At 41.6% G+C, this 13,719-nt stretch overlaps 1 protein-coding gene across 12 annotated transcripts in view; it reads right to left on the reverse strand.

Annotated features, from left to right (window-relative positions):
* grb10b (growth factor receptor-bound protein 10b) overlaps nt 1–13,719 on the reverse strand; it is a 242,701-nt gene that overhangs the window by 23,238 nt on the left and 205,744 nt on the right. For all 12 annotated transcript variants that reach the window (XM_069912207.1, XM_069912206.1, XM_069912177.1 and 9 more), the window contains one exon: nt 11,176–11,286. In XM_069912207.1, coding sequence (XP_069768308.1) covers nt 11,176–11,286 — 111 coding nt within the window. The remainder of the gene's footprint in view (nt 1–11,175; nt 11,287–13,719) is intronic.

The raw sequence follows: 13,719 nt of genomic DNA on the forward strand, positions 1-13,719 counted from the left end.
GCAATTTCCCAGTCTGCATTCAGTCTCCCTAATGTAAAGGAGTCCCAGTCGGGAGTACTGGATGCAGTAAATGATCCCTACATTCACAGGTAAAGTGTTGCTTCACTGGGAGGGACTGTTCAGGGCCCAGAAAAGTGCTAAAGGAGAGTTGCAAGTGCAAATAAGGGGTCTCGACTTTGACTTATTGCCGTCAAACCAATGCTGAGCACCAACAAAAATAAAATTAATTAGGGAAGACACCATTAAAGTACATTCATTGCATGGGGAGAGGAACAGAAGGAAAGTGGAAGACACCAGAGCTCTTTGCTCATGTTTCATACTTTTGAAGTGGTTTTAAGAAACAAAGACAGCAATGAGGTCAAGTCATATGATTAAAGACACTTCAATGAGACATCTCTAATATTACACTAGTTTTCTTCTGAGGTCTGAAATGCAATTGCCTGCGGTCAGAGAGGTACTGTTCGTGTTGTATTCTCTTATACACAAAATCAGTGGCAAGGAAAAGCCACTCACTTCAGCTATCTCTTTGAAAAGAAGACAATTTCATTGTGTCCATTTTCAATGGCCACTTCATGTAACCCTTGCTGGGGATTGTGAAATCAATGTGGAGGAAAACACAAGTTCTGAAACCTCCATGCAAGGAGGTTAAATTAGATAAATTTCAAATGGCGTTTTTGAGATTAGCTTTAGCAGTGGCAAGGAAATGTATAGCTATTTCATGGAAAGATCAAATGGATCTTAATTTACAAAAATGGCATTTGGAAATAAGGTCATGTATTCCAATGGAGAAGATAACTTATTATCTAAGGGATAAATATTATGTATTTAAAAAGATTTGGAGCCCATACTTGGATTATTTTAATTTGAAAATTTAAGGTTAGTTCTGAGTGCCGCTGGGTCTCCTTATCATATACTAAATGAATGGCGTTTGGTGTTCTCTTCTTTTTCTATCCTTTCCTTTTTTTTAAGGTGAGTAGGGCGTTTAGAGGTAGGAAAGAGGGAGGGGGTTTGGGTTTTTTTTGGTAGGATTTTCTAGTAGTTCCTTTTTAGTTTATACTTTTGTAACAATGTTTAAATTTTGACGTTGTTGTATTTCTTTTATGTAACTGTGGTTATTGCTTTTCTTTTACAAATAAAATATTAAAAAAAAAATTCTCTGAAAACACTCTCCAAGAATTTCGAGAGTTTTGAGAAGTCTAAGGCCTCACACCTACTCCTTAATTACTTTTGAGCAACAATTTAAAGAATCTGAGTTTCAACACAAAACTGAATGAACTTTAAAAATTGATTCTTTTTACAATTATGCCTAAATTGTAATGGTTTTGGGAGATGCCCCGCGCGCGCACACACACACACACATCGCGCATAGTGAGGTCAAGCTAAAATTAGAGTTAGGTAAGATTTTATATTATTGCTATTCAAAAAATATTGTTTTGAAGATACCATTGTCCTGGTGAATTAATATTGCTGCTGGTCTGGTACATAACAGCTCTGAAGTCCTGAACATGCTGAACTATTTGAGATTTACTGTACAGGTCCATCCAGGATTATGAATGCCCATCTAATTGACATCCTCTGCATATTGAGAAGTATTTGGGAAACTGGCAAGATAGATTCCTCAGCTGATGCAGCGCTGCAGGCATCTTATGCTGGTTAGGAATGGGACAACCCATCACATCCCTGGTTCTCAGCTGCAATAATTGGGGGCTGGGTTGAACTGAGCAGATTGCTTACTCACTCACTTTGTCAATGAGATGGACTGTTGGCTGCTTTGCACTTTTTCTGGTTGTAGCCATTTCTGTGATCCTCTCCCTCGCACTACTTTTGTTCAGTTCCAATTTATAAACCATATGGTTGCCAAGAGTTCTCATGAACAGAAACATTTTGTAACCTGGGAACTGCAGTATTTAATTAATTAAACCAGCTTAACAAGCACATTGAAGTGTTGAACCATGATGATATTTGGACTTTATTTCAAGTATACAGAGGAATGGGTCTTCTGTTACATAAATACAAAAACTGTCTTGTGAATGAAATAGGTGTGTTTCTTGGACTGGATAATCACATGTGCGGGAAGCATTGCCAATAAAGATTTCAAGTTATCTATTTCAGACTCTGAACAATAGTTAGTTTCACTAAAGTGCATTCATAAGGCTTAATGTCAAGTAGACAGTGTTTAAGGAGGTGGTCATTCTACAACTGATGCATTTTTAAGATGAATGGTCTACTTCTATTCTCTTAGCCTCTATATTCACAAATGACACAATTAAAAAAGGTAATTGATTACATCGAGCCAGGGAGGAGATTAAACATCAGGAATTCAAATGTGACAATTTCTGGAATTATCGCATACTTACAAGTACAAAAATAAATTTGAGAACTTAAATATGGGTGTGGCTGAAAATATGGTGCATGACAAAAGGATTTTCGTGAAGGTGGGAACAATAAAATCCAAACAGGCTGTGTCACATCAGTATCATTGAGGGTTCAAAGTTGTGGCAGAAATTAGGTACTTCATTGAAATTTCACAAAGAGGCAAAGATGGAAGGCAGAGGTGTAGTAATTGAGTCTGGAAGGCAGTGAAGAATTTGGAAGACAAAGTAATCAAAAACAGGGAACAAATTCGGTTCAGAATGCTTAATGATTTTTAAGTGCCGAAGGAAACATCGATATGTGGCAGTATGGCATAATGGCCATCACTGAAATAGAGAACCATAAAAAATTACAGCACAGAGAATAGTCCATAGCCCTCCATATACTTCCGATCCATTCACCTGTTCAAATTTTTCTTAAATGTGAAAATTTATCCCACATTTACCACTTTAGCTGGCAGCTCATTCCACACACCCACCACTCTCTGTGTGAAGTTCCCCCTAATGTTCCTGTTCTATATTCCTCCCACCGTAGAACACACTCACATGAGAGGTGGTTAATCCTTTGTGTTCTTTATTTAATCTAAAATGGTTCTACTGTGTCCCACAATACAAAACTGTTATCTGACATCACATGCATGCACAAAAAAGAAACTAAACTAAGAATACCAACAATATAAGTGAGTGGCAGCAAGTAATTTACTAAGCATGATACTTCTCAACCAATTCTGGGTCATAGTTTTTCAAATGTAATGAAGGATGCTTCTTGCTTTTAGATCTCCTCAGCGATAGAAGACTTGGAGGAATTTTTGACTTCTCAGGAGAACCCTTTGGTCTATCCAGGGAAACTTTCAGTCCCACGGGAGAAAGTACCATTTCCTCATTGGCTGACCCTAGAGATTGAATAGTTTCTGTTGGGATATCTGGTGTACTCAATGGCAAGGGTATCTCTGGAACCAGTAACGGGGGGGGTCAGATCTAATGTCCCATTGGCATAAACCCACTCTAGATTTGGTGTGTCAAAGAGATCATGCATCTCGGAAATGGACCCTAAGTATCGATTGGTCTCAATTGGTCAGTGTGTCATTTCCATATCATTACACCCACCAGTACAGAATATGAACATGGGCTCAATTTTTTCAGAAGCACTTCACTTATCCATGTTTCTTTATTCTCTCGGTAATCTCTCACCAATACTTCTAGAGGTCTGGTTAGTTTACCAAACAATGCTGATTGATGGATACGAAGCTCCATGTTTGGGTGTACCGCAGAAAGTATGGTTCTCAAGTTGCATCCAAACATCAGTTCTACTGGCATGCGTTTTGTGGTAGAGTGTAGGGTTGTCCTGTATAACAAAAAATTTGTGATCCTGTGATGCCACATTATGTTTGACGACTTCTGGGCCTTCATGGATTGTTAAGAAGTCCGTATAAAGCGTTCCACTTCTCCATTGGTACTTGCATGATAGGGTGTCGATAAGATGTGTTTTATATTGTTTTTTTTTTGCAGGAATTGGCTGAAAGCATCAGACACAAATTGTGGTCCATTGTTGGAGACTAGTATTATTGGCAAACTGTACATTGCAAAAGTCTCTCAATTGCTTTTTCTGCTGTTGTCCGCATTTAGGATACTAGTATTATTGGCAAACTGTACATTGCAAAAGTCTCACAATTGCATTTTCTACTATTGTCCGCATTTAGGATACCATAGGCCATTGGGAGTGTGCATTCACCACAATCAGAAAGTTTTTCCCCTTAAGTGGACGAGCAAAATCAATGTGAATTCGGTGCTAGGGGTGTGAAGGCCATTTCCAGCAGTTAGTTTCAGCTTGGGGTGCTTTAGGTTGCACTTCTTGGCAAATATGACATCTCCACGGTCTGTTCCATGTCCATGTCCATTGATGGCCACCTGACATGCATGCACACTAGGGAATTCATTCGGACCATTCCTGCATGATTGTGGTGGAGTTTGGCTAACATGATTGCTTGCTCTTGTTCCCCATATTAAACAACCCTCTTCAATCGATAACTTGTTGCATCACATATAAGGTTTTAATTCGGGCCTAATCCTCTCAGCTTCAGACCATCCATTTAACTTGAAGTACAGGATCTCTGAATAAGGTCACCTCATTTCATACGTCTTTACTGATAGTTTCTGCTGTAATTGGCAAATGTTGAAGTTGCTCTTAATTAATAGCTGTGGCCTCTGCTGTCCAGTTGATCAATCCTTCTATTTGTTCTGTCTCTGGTAAAGCTAGATGCGACAAAGCATCTGCTGGCAGTTTTCCTTCCCTGGACTATGTATTAAATTGTAATCATATGCTGTGAGCTGTATTGCCTATCTTTGAATTCTTGTGGCCGCCAATACTGCAATACCTTTCTTTGGGCTCAAGATTAAACTCAGTGGCTTGTTGTCTTCTACTAAAGTAAACTTCCTACCATATAAGTATTGAAGAAATCTTTGACACCAAAAATCACAGCCAGTTCTTCCTTTTCCAGTTGTGCATAATTCCATTCATAGGGTGCTAAAGAGCAAGAAGCATAAGCTACCAATTGTTCTCCTTTACTGTGACTGCTGTTAAACCCATTGGTGAAGGATCGACTGCCAGGGTCACTTCTTTTCCTGGGTCATAGTGAATGAGAACATTATCTTTAGAGGTCAGCATTTTCTTTCTCTGTAGTCCAACCCCATTATTGATCCTTCTTTATTACTTGGTTAAGCGGGTTGCACAATGTGGACACATTGGGGATGTGCTTTCAATAATGGTATAATGGTTCACCAAATCTAAGAATGACTGTAATTCCACTCGATTTGAGGGGCAAGATGCCCTGCAGATGGCTTTGGTATTTTTTGTGTTCATCTGGACTCCTTCATTGTCGATTGTAAATCCCAAATATATTACTGAAGGTACCATAAACACACACTTGTCTTGACATAGTCTGACCTTGGTTTCCTTCATTCAGGTTAGTATTTTTTCCAGGTTTGCCAAGTGCAGTCACGACCAGTAATGATAATGTCATCGTGGTAACACCCCACATTTATTCCGTGCAACAACTTATCCATTATTGATTGAAATATCACAGGTGCTACTGATATTCCGTACAGCATTTTGGTATACGTGAACAATCTTAAGTGGGTATTGATTGCCACAGATTTCCAATTCAACTTGCTGATATGCTTGTGATAAATCCAATTTCATGAACTTCTTCCCACCATTCAATGTTTGAAACAAATCTTCTGTTCTGGCAATTGGATGTTGGGGTACTTGCAAAGCTTGATTAATGGTGACTTTATAGTCACTACAAATTTGAATTTCATCATTGGTTTTCTACAGGAACTATTGGGGAGGCCCATTCGCTGTATTGTAGTTTATCAATGATTCCTTCATTTTCCAGTCTGTTGAGTTCAGCTTCAATTCTCTCTTCATCGCAAAAGGAACCATTCTCAATTTGAAGAATTTGGGGTTGGCCTCTGGTTTCAGTGCAGTCTGGCCTCCACTCTACGGCCGCTTTCGCAGCTACCAAGGAAGCCCTAGAGTGTCCCGCCATGCTCGTGCACCCATGGATGGATGCACCCATGGCACTCACAGTTGATGCATCTGGTTCACCAGTGAGCGTGGTCCTTGAACAATTGGGGGTTGACACATGGAAGCCGCTCGCACTCTTCAGCCGACACTTTCGCCAACCGGAACGCAAGTACAGCGCTTTCGACAGGGAGCTGCGCACTCTCTACCTCACCGTCCGCCATTTTCGTTACTTCCTTGAAAGCTTGACTTTCAGAGACTACACGGATCACAAGCCGTTAACCTTCGCCTTTCATAAGATTTTGGATCCTTGGTCTGCTCATCAGCAGAAGTACCTGTAATACATCTCCGAGTTCACTGCCTCTATTCGTCTTCTGTCCGGCAAACACATCTTCACAGATGCCCTCTTCAGGCCGGCTGTGTGCTCACTATCGCAGGGCGTTGACTTCTACGTGTTGGCCTGCTCTCAAAAGTCAGACCCAGAGATGAACTGCTTCCATATGGCCGTCACGGGCCTCCAGCTGCAAGACCTGCCTTTAGACGATGGCACCACCACTATTCTCTGTGGCGTCTCAACAGGCAGCCCCCGGCCAGTGGTACCAGTGAAGTGGCAGAAGGCGGTTTTCAACCTCATACATGGTTTGTCGCACCCCTCCATCCGCTCCACGGTCCAGATGATTTCCATCTGTTTCATCTGGCATGGCCCTCACAAAAAAGTCACGGGAATTGGCACGGGCCTGCCTGGACTTCCAGACAGCGAAGGTGCAGACTCTCACACGAGGATCCGTCCAGCACCCTACCCGTCTCAAGGAGATATTGCTACCTGCTCACAATAGTGGACAGATATCACAATAGTGGTTTTCTAGAGGCAACCCATCTCCCTGACATAGCTGCTGACACTTGTACAAGGGCTTTCTCCTCCTCTTGGGCCTTCTGTTTCAGTGTCCCCTCCCACATCACCACCGACCACGGCGCACAGTTCACGACCATTTTGTGGACTGAGCTCTCCAGACTCCTGGGAACAGAGCTCCATCACATGACTGCCTAGCACCCACAGTCCAAAGACCTGGTGGAGCGGTTCTATCAGCACCTCAACTTGGCCCTTATGGTGTGCCTCAAGGATCCAAACTGGTCGGACAAGCTACCCTAGGTGCTCCTGGGGATCCACCTGGCTCACAAAGATGACTTGCATGCCTCCATTGCTGAGTTGCTTTATGGAGAGCACCTCACCGTCTAAGGTCAGTTCCTTCCCACTCCTGTCAGCTCAACCCAAGACAAAGAAGCCACACTCATGCACATATGGGTGAAACTGGGTTCCCTTGTCCTTCCTCTACTCTCAAGGGATGGCCTCCTCCCACTCATGTTCCCTGTGATATATGTCTTGTTCTTATGTTTTTGTATGCAGGGGCGGTCACAGAGACCTTTTCAACATCCCTACAAGGGACCCTACAGAGTGCTCTGCAGAAAGAGTTCCACTTTCGTATTAGACAATGGGGGGCAGGGAGAAACTTTTCATAGTGGACCACCTGAAGTCTGCTCATTTGGATGAGACCCAGCTGGTCCAAGTTCACCAAACAGCGCACAGAGGTAGGCCTCCAAAGCACCAGGACGCCACCGGTGTTGGTTCTGGGAGGGGGTATTATTTAGCGACGCCCAACTGTGCCATGACGAACTGGCCCCACTTGTTATGTGCGGTCAGTGGGGCAGTCGTGATGAAGATGGCGATGCACATCCATCTCTTCTGCTCCAGAAGTGGGCATGCATGTGCGCTTGTGTCAGTGTGACGCAAGTAGCGGGACGTACATGCGGTCCAACTGTTGGCCTAATAAGCAAGAACACGAAGCTTGAACAAATTCTGTTGTGACACTCGAGCTAACAGCCTGCATCTCCAGTCTGTTCAACCGCTCTCTCACAACACACTACAACCTGATCCATTTTCTTATTCAGTCCCTCTGCCCAGCCTTCTCCCCATAACCTTTGATGCCCTTATTCTCCTAAATTTCAACAAATATAGGCAAATCTCTCCTCATATTCCTGGAATCATCCTTGTGAACCTCCTCTGAATCCTCTCCAATGTCAGCACATCCTTTCTTAAATGAACCCTAAACTACTTACAATACTCAAAGTGAGGTTTCACCAGGGCCTTAGAAAGCCCCAACATCACATCCCTGTTCTTATATTCTATTCTTCTTCAAATGAATGGCAGCATTGAATTTGCCTTCTCTGCCACCAACTCAATATGCAAGTTTACCTTCAGGCTATCTTGCACAAGGACTCCCAGGTCCCTTTGCATTTGGGTATTTTCAATTTTCTCCCCATTTAAAATATAGTCTGCCAATTATTTTTTATATCAAAGATCATAACCATACATTTTCCGACATTACATTTAATTTGCCACTTTTCTGCCCATTCTCTTAATCTGTCAAAGTCCTTCTGCAGCCTCCCTGTTTCCTCAACACTATCTGCTCCTCTATCTACCTCTGGATCATCTGCAAACTTGATGACAACGCCATAATCCAAATAATTAATATACAATATAAAAAGAAGCAGTCCCAACACTGGACTCAGACAGTGGCAGCAGAGGATTACACAAAAATGCTAGAGAAACTTCAGATTCTTCAAGGAGCAGAGACACTGTAGATACATAATCAACATTTTGGGCCTAAGCTTTTTATCAAGGCATGAGGTAAAAGCAAACAGACCCCCCCCAAAATAAATGGTGGTGGGAGAGGCAAGGGAGGTGCACAAGCCCACGGGGAAGAAGTCAAAGGAGGATATAGGTGGGCCGGCACGAGAAAAAAGATGAGAAGTGATGGGGGAGGGAATAGTTCTATGTCTAGAGAAGGAAGGGGGTTGAGAGCTGGAGGAAAGGAGACAGAGGTACAGGGAAGAGAGAGAGTCAGGGGGATTTTTTTGGATTGGCGATCATTGCTGTAGTTTGCCATGTTTATTATTGGATTTAGATGAGAATAGATTAGTACATTTGCAGATTTAACACTAAAATTAGTGGTGAGGAGGATGCTAAAAAGAACTTCCTAGGAGTGTTTGCCCTTTCTATGTACTGATTGATCTTTTCATTGTAACACTGTGATGTACTTGGTACTGTTGTCTGCATTTTGTAATTGATTTGCAGTATTGCTCCAAGAACAAAGCTCCCTTCTTATTGTAGCAAGTATAATGTGACAATAAATTTGTGGGTTGTATAAGATTACAATAGGATCTAGAAAATGAGCAAAAGAATGGCTGATAGAATTTAACTCAGACAAGTGCAAAGTATGCATTACAGAGGGAAAAGCAGAGCAGAACATACACAGTGAATGACCGAGCCCTAAGAAATGATGTAGAACAAAGAAACCAAAGGGTACAAGTATAGTCCCTTGGAGGTGGTACACGATGGACAAGATGGTGAAGGCAACTTATGACATGTTTGCATTCAAGGGCACCAAGTCGCGTCAGAGGTGTCATGTTACAATTTTAAACATTGATAAGACCACTTGTGGAACATTGTGTGCAGTTCTGAAACTATATGAAGATAATGTAAGCGAGAAGGGAGAAACAATTCACAAGCATGTTTCCAGGACTAGGGTTATCAGGAGAGAATGCATAGATTAGGATTATTTTTCTTGGAGCACAGGAGATCAAGGGATCACCTTGTAAAGGTTAATAAGGTGGACAGTCAGTCTTTTTCTCAGGGTATGTGAGCTTAGGACTAGGGTACATAGGTCTGAGATGAAAGGAGAAAGATTTAATGGGGACTTAAGGGGCAGGCTTTTCAACAGAGAGGGTGGTGGGTATCTTCTTCTTTGGCTTGGCTTCGCGGATGAAGATTAATGGAGGGGTAATGTCCACGTCAGCTGCAGGCTCGTTTGTGGCTGACAAGTCCGATGCGGGACAGGCAGACACGGTTGCAGCGGTTGCAAGGGAAAATTGGTGGGTTGGGGTTGGGTATTGGGTTTTTCCTCCTTTGCCTTTTGTCAGTGAGGTGGGCTCTGCGGTCTTCTTCAAAGGAGGTTGCTGCCCGCCGAACTGTGAGGCACCAAGATGCACAGTTTGAGGCGATATCAGCCCACTGGCGGTGGTCAATGTGGCAGGCACCAAGAGATTTCTTTAAGCAGTCCTTGTACCTCTTCTTTGGTGCACCTCTGTCTCGGTGGCCAGTGGAGAGCTCGCCATATAACACGATCTTGGGAAGGCGATGGTCCTCCATTCTGGAGACGTGACCTACCCAGCGCAGTTGGATCTTCAGCAGCGTGGATTCGATGCTGTCGTCCTCTGCCATCTCGAGTACTTCGATGTTGGTGATGAAGTCGCTCCAATGAATGTTGAGGATGGAGCGGAGACAACGCTGGTGGAAGCGTTCTAGGAGCCGTAGGTGAAGCCGGTAGAGGACCCATGATTCGGAGCCGAACAGGAGTGTGGGTAAAACAACTAATCTTTGTGAGGTTTTTCAGTTGGTTGTTTTTCCAGACTCTTTTGTATAGTCTTCCAAAGGCGCTATTTGCCTTGGCGAGTCTGTTGTCTATCTCGTTGTCGATCCTTGCATCCGATGAATGGTGGGTATATGGAATGAAGAAGTGGCAAGAGTTAAAATGTTTAAATGACATTTGAACAAGCTCATGGTTCGGAACGAAAGGGGTCAAATGCAGAAAGTTACACTGGGTCAAAAAGGTTGACATGGCCAAATTAGACTATTTCAGTACTGTGTAAATCTCAATGAACTAAAATATTAATTTGATTTCACTTTCCACAGGTGTTGTCTAACCTTGTTTGTAGCATTTTCTGTTTTTATTTCAGATTTCCAGGATCTGCTGATTTATTGGTTTTCATTTGTAGTTTTCACAGTGAGTAAGGATACCTTGCATTGCTTTCATAGGAATCCAAGTACTTAAGAACTGATGAATGATATTTTAATATTTACCATAATTACTGAAATAAATAGTAGGAATATATTACAAGGACTATTACCTAAACATCTTAGCTGTGTTCTGTAACATTATGTCAAATTACTGAGAGTAAAAGCATGAAGAATAATCCTACAATAACAAAACACTGATACGAAATGAATATTTGCATGAACAATGTGGCATTTGTTATTTTTTCCATAGCTTTCATTCACGAAAGGTGATCAAAATGAAAACTGTGATCCAAACAATTAAGTGAATACAATTAATAGCATGTACTCAAAATATACTACTTGGAGGAATAATTAAATGTTAATGCAATGACAGGCTTTGATGAAATAAAGGAAAATATTTGAAGAAATAACCAATTAGAAATTACCTTTATACAGAAACCATAGTCAGTTGGTGCACTGTATGTTTTCTTTCCAGCTATTAATGAAAATATATTATTGTCTTCAATGTCAGCCAACAGCTGTAGATGTCTTGGTTCCTGTGCAAGTAACATGAGAAACATTTAGTATTTGTGAAACAACTGTCAGAAAAGTGACTTGGACAAAAAATTTAAAGTTCACACAATTATGTAGCAAAATTATTGTTCTGGTTTAGAAGATTAAACAGTGAATGAAATGGTAACGATCCCAGCAAACAATACTAAAACTTCAGAATGGGTGCATTTAATTGTGTTTTAACTGTTAGACTCATTCGACCAATGTTGTAAAGTTTGCAGAATTGTTAAGCAACAAGGAAATATTTTCTCAGAACCAGATTTAATTTTGTTTATGCCAAAATTATTTCCATCAAAAGTTTTTCAAAAGAGTATTTCTGATTGTAGGGGGTGTTTCATCTTGTACTCGTATGTGTGAGTTCTTAGACAACACATGGATGAAGGAAAAGTTCTTTACTTTAAAGTTGTTGTAAACTGCACCATGAGGCATGCCATGAGACTGCAAGCCTCCATTACAGATAACATACTGAGTCTCCTGCTCTGTGTGTTAACCCCCTGCTGGCAGTCAAGTCTAATCAAATAGTAAGGCATAGCCAATTGCATTGCAACCATGATCAATGAGGGTCTCTAGGGGGGTGCACACCGCACCGCGTGACACCATCACATTCATCCTAGCGTTCAATCTCAGCTTAAACAATGCCAAATACAACATGGCGGCCACCAAGGCCAGCTCTCGCGATACCTCCTTGTCACTGTTTATTTTGATGCAATGGCCACCCTTGCCATAGGTGCTATTTTGTGTAGATACACCCCTGGGAAGGAGGACCATGGGGGTGAGGGTGACACAATGAGTTAATGGTGACACCAACCCTAGTGATGCCACTGTAGAGCAGCATAGTTGGCATAGTGGTTACAACAAAACCTTTACAGTGCCAGTGATCGGGATTGGGGTTCAAACCCCATACTGTCTGTAAGAAGTATGTACATTCTCCCCGTGCCTGCGTGGGATTTCTCCAGGGGCTCTGTTTTCCTCCCACCATTCAAAACATACCAGGTTAATTGGGCAGAAATGGCCTGTAATTGTGCTGTATGTCTAAATTTTAAATTTAAACTCTGGCAGCATGAGAGAGGAAGCATCAACTTTTAAATTTTCTCTTATCCCACTTCCCTCCTGACAATGTTCCTGAAAATAAGCAATTTTTTCATATGTTAAGCTCAAAACAATAATCAGAAAGGGACTCATGATGCCATTTTGGATACTGTTGGGTCTACTATCTACCAGGGGCAAGTCATAGCTGTCTTGCTCTGGCACAGAGGCTGGCTCATCGATGAAGAGGGGAAGGGTGGAGAGAAGGAGAACAATAGTGATTGGGGATTCGATAGAACAAGACAACAAACATTTTGCTTCCTGAAAACTTTTGGGTGTATTTTATGGATCGTTGGCTGCTGATCACAAAAATAACCTTAAAGTTTTCCTATCGTGTACCTTTTCTTTTTAAAGATGTAACTTATTTTTGTGATTTTTCTGTCACATTTGAAATTTACTTCAAGCATACAAAATTCTGAGGTGCAACTTGTGCAAAATTTTCTGCATTTGCACTTGGATTTCTTCCCTGCTGATCTTGATGCAGTCAGTGACAAGCATGATGAAAAGTTTCACCAGGACATTATAACCATGGAAAAATAGTATCAGGGCAACTGGAATCCATCAATATATTTGAAAAGGAAAATGTATGTATCATGGTTAATGTGGTTTATGGTGTGAAAAATAAAAAATTAAAAAAAAAAAAAAATACTGGGTGACTATTGTTGGACACGGACATGAGAGGAATCCGATGCTGAGTACAAACGAAAATCAGTAGCAAAATATTTTTTTAGGTCAGTTGAACAAATGCAATGTGTCAGCATCATAATACAATTAAACATGCTAAATAGAAGTTAATTTAATGTTTCCCCAATTTCCTACATGTCACAGCAAATCTGAAATTATCTTTGTGTTCAGCTTGAAGTTAGTTGGAGCAATTGAAATGTGTCTATTTCAAGGCTTAAAGGAGATGAACTTAGAACATGGATCAGGATGTGGAATTGCGATGATGTGGCTGTTACAGAGATTTGGCTGATGGAAGGACAGGATTGGCTGATGAAAATACTGGGGTTTAGGTGTCTTAAAAGGAATAGGTTGGGATATAAAAAAGGGTGGGTGGGGGGGGGAAGTACCATTACTGGTCCAGATAGTATCACGTCTGTAGAAAGGGAGGAAGCTATAGAAGGAGTGCCCACTGAATCAGTGTGGATGAAACTCAGAAATAGGGAATCATCTGTAGGCCCCCAAATAGCCCCTGGGATACCAAGTAACAGATACGTGGGCAGAATTTGGAATGGTGCAGAAATTACAGGGTTATTGTTTTGGGAGGCTTCAACTTCCCAAATATTAACTGAAACCTCCTGATTGCAAGAGGGATAGATGGGGCAGAATTT

Source organism: Narcine bancroftii, chromosome 1 (assembly GCF_036971445.1).
Source record: "Narcine bancroftii isolate sNarBan1 chromosome 1, sNarBan1.hap1, whole genome shotgun sequence".
Taxonomy (NCBI): Eukaryota; Metazoa; Chordata; class Chondrichthyes; order Torpediniformes; family Narcinidae; genus Narcine; species Narcine bancroftii.